The sequence below is a fragment of the Penaeus japonicus genome, unplaced genomic scaffold (assembly GCF_977035675.1).
Source record: "Penaeus japonicus unplaced genomic scaffold, GWHDUDI00000001_assembly GWHDUDI00000021, whole genome shotgun sequence".
Classification (NCBI taxonomy): Eukaryota; Metazoa; Arthropoda; class Malacostraca; order Decapoda; family Penaeidae; genus Penaeus; species Penaeus japonicus.
The window spans coordinates 29,584,450-29,586,949 of record NW_028234423.1 but is presented as its reverse complement, the minus strand read 5'-3'; the positions used below and the strand labels follow the sequence as shown (position 1 = coordinate 29,586,949).

At 40.3% G+C, this 2,500-nt stretch overlaps 1 protein-coding gene across 1 annotated transcript in view; it reads right to left on the bottom strand.

Annotated features, from left to right (window-relative positions):
* Positions 1-1,154: 1,154 nt before the first annotated feature.
* The window catches only part of LOC122262800 (very long chain fatty acid elongase 7), a 27,499-nt gene continuing 26,153 nt past the window's right edge, over positions 1,155-2,500 (bottom strand). Inside the window, exons 9-10 of the mRNA XM_086549141.1 lie at positions 1,959-1,999; positions 1,155-1,214 (exon numbers count right to left, since the gene is read on the bottom strand). Of these exons, the coding sequence (XP_086405267.1) occupies positions 1,155-1,214; positions 1,959-1,999 (101 nt within the window). The remainder of the gene's footprint in view (positions 1,215-1,958; positions 2,000-2,500) is intronic.

Here is a 2,500-nt window from a genome sequence, read left to right as displayed (position 1 = left end):
GTACAAGGCCTGTAATCTGAGCACGCGAGAGGAGCGACCGCGGAGAAAAATGTTCATTCCGCAGCGGGGAAAGCTAATCAATCACACTGAAACTGAGAATAACCGACACCTCAGATTTAAGATTCAACGACAAATACAGACACTGCGGACGGACTGGGTTGGAGGATGAGAGAAAGAAAAAAAAAAAAGAGATGAAAAATATATATAATGCGACTCAGGCCCGACTCATCTCCCCCCCCCCATTCACATACCCTCATTCCCGAGACGCGACACAATCCACCGCCGCAAACAAGGTGTCCTGAGTGTAGTTTCAGTTGCTGCAGTGCAATGTTGAGACCGAGAGTGAAATCCGCATCCTAGTGGGTTCGCGGAAAATGGATTATTCCACTAGTAATTAAAGAGTTAAATAGCTTAGAATTAAATGAAGATAAGAGTTAAATCACACGTTAATCCGAAGGGACCGCTATAGAGCCTATCATAGATTCGAGTCGAATTCCCCAAATATTAAATAAGTAGGGCGCCATAGAGGTAGGAGGTTGCCAGCTAGGCTTTACGCTGCCTTGTGGTCCAGTATCCCGTTATAACCGCATTGGGATCGCAGACAGGCGCAGTCTGCAGGCAGCCGACTCGCTCTTACTGGGTCACCTTCTGAGGGCGAAATAAACGGACATTTTGGTTCCATAGCCACTTCTAAAGATATTCCAGTGGCATCAAATTATGGCATTTGTTACTGAGGGAGTCGTGTTTTGTCTAAATGACATATCATTACTTATGGATGCCAAGGTATATATAATGCGATCGTGTTTAGATATCTGGCAACACACGCAGGTCGTGAATAAGATGACTCAAACATATGATTATTTATTGTCAGGGTACCTGCTATAAGCTTCACTGTATCGCAACTGTGTCAGTTGCAGTTCCGGTTTGCAGTTCAGGCGCTTTGTGTATAAACGCTGTAGTTTCTTTATATTTCTTTTTGCGCCGTGCATTTTTTTTTCTTCTTTTTTTTTTTTCCTTTTTTTACGAATTCATTATTTCTTTCTAAAGTATGCTATATTATTATGATATTGTTATGTGATCACAATTTATAATTCAACACACTAAACTAAGTCTACCTTTCCTAACAGAATATCAATATATCATTTCAAACGTTTCTAAGGCTTCCCTTGAGTGCGGAAGCCTTGTCCACGGTTCTCCCCCAAGCCAATATAATTCTACACGTGAGAACATATTGACCGATATTAAGAACAGTGTTTTTGTTGGAAAGCAGGTGGGCGGGTGGGCGGACATGAAAGCGCTGTGGACTCGAGAGGGAGAGAGAGCAGCGAAAGTGAGGTCACGCCCACGATGAACTTTTGGTATTACGGCACGTTAGGGTGAACACCAAAGACACCAACTGCAATAAGAGATACCGGTGTGTGTGTGTGTGTGTGTGTGTGTGTGTGTGTGTGTGTGTGTGTGTGTGTGTGTGTGTGTGTGTGTGTGTGTGTGTGTGTGATTAGACTATTAACGTGCTGCAGTCCTCATCAAATCGAAGGAAATCAAACAACATTTATGATATAAACAATGCTATATTTCCATCATGCATCATCATTGAATAAAATATAAACAATAGTATTTAACAATAATACTTCCTGAATAATATTTGCATTGATCGAGACATGGCATAACTTAGAAAGGTAACGCAAAAAAAACAGGTTTCAATAAATCATATAACCTAGTATTCCTTTTTTTTTTTTAGCTTTCGTTGATTTGCGAAATGCATGTTTAAGTCCCAGATTGCAGGTACCAATTGGTATCAAAAGCACAATCAAAGTGCCTGACTTGAAGCTCCCTCCCGAAAAGAGGAGCTCAGATCTTCCTATCTAACATAAAGATACAGTCACGTAGCTAAACATAATTACATGGACGCTGCTTGTAAATGATAAGGCAATAACATGGCAAATTCACGTGAATACAGAGACAACATATCGACTCCCAACAGAGTCTACAACTGGACCTATGAGAGATCAGAGACATCGTCCTCTACGCGTTAAGAATCACCTTGTGCAATTCTATCAACATCGTGTAGCCAGAAAAGAGAAGACATGTGCATTTCAGCCACAAAAGAAAAGGAAAAGCAAGTGAACAAAGGAAGGAACCAAATACCATCTCCATAACAGAGGTGCGAGGACATGTATATCTTTCTTCTTCTAAGCCAGCGCTCTCTCCTTCCTTGTCTTCCAGACGGTCGAGGGGGGTTTTGGGGGGTTTTTTTCCCCCTTCTTTCTTTTTTTTTCGGTTTTTTTTTTTTTTTTTTGGTTCCCCTTTTTTTTTCCCTTTTTTTGTTTTTTTTTTTCCTTTTCTCTTTTTTTTTTCTCTCTTCCTTTTTTTTTCCCCCCCTTTTTTTTTCCCCCTTTTTTTTTTTTTTTTTCCCTTTTTTCCCCCCTTTTCCCCTTAATTTTTTTTAAAATTTAAAAAAGGGGCCCCCCGGGGTTTTTTAAATTTTTTTTTCTTTTTA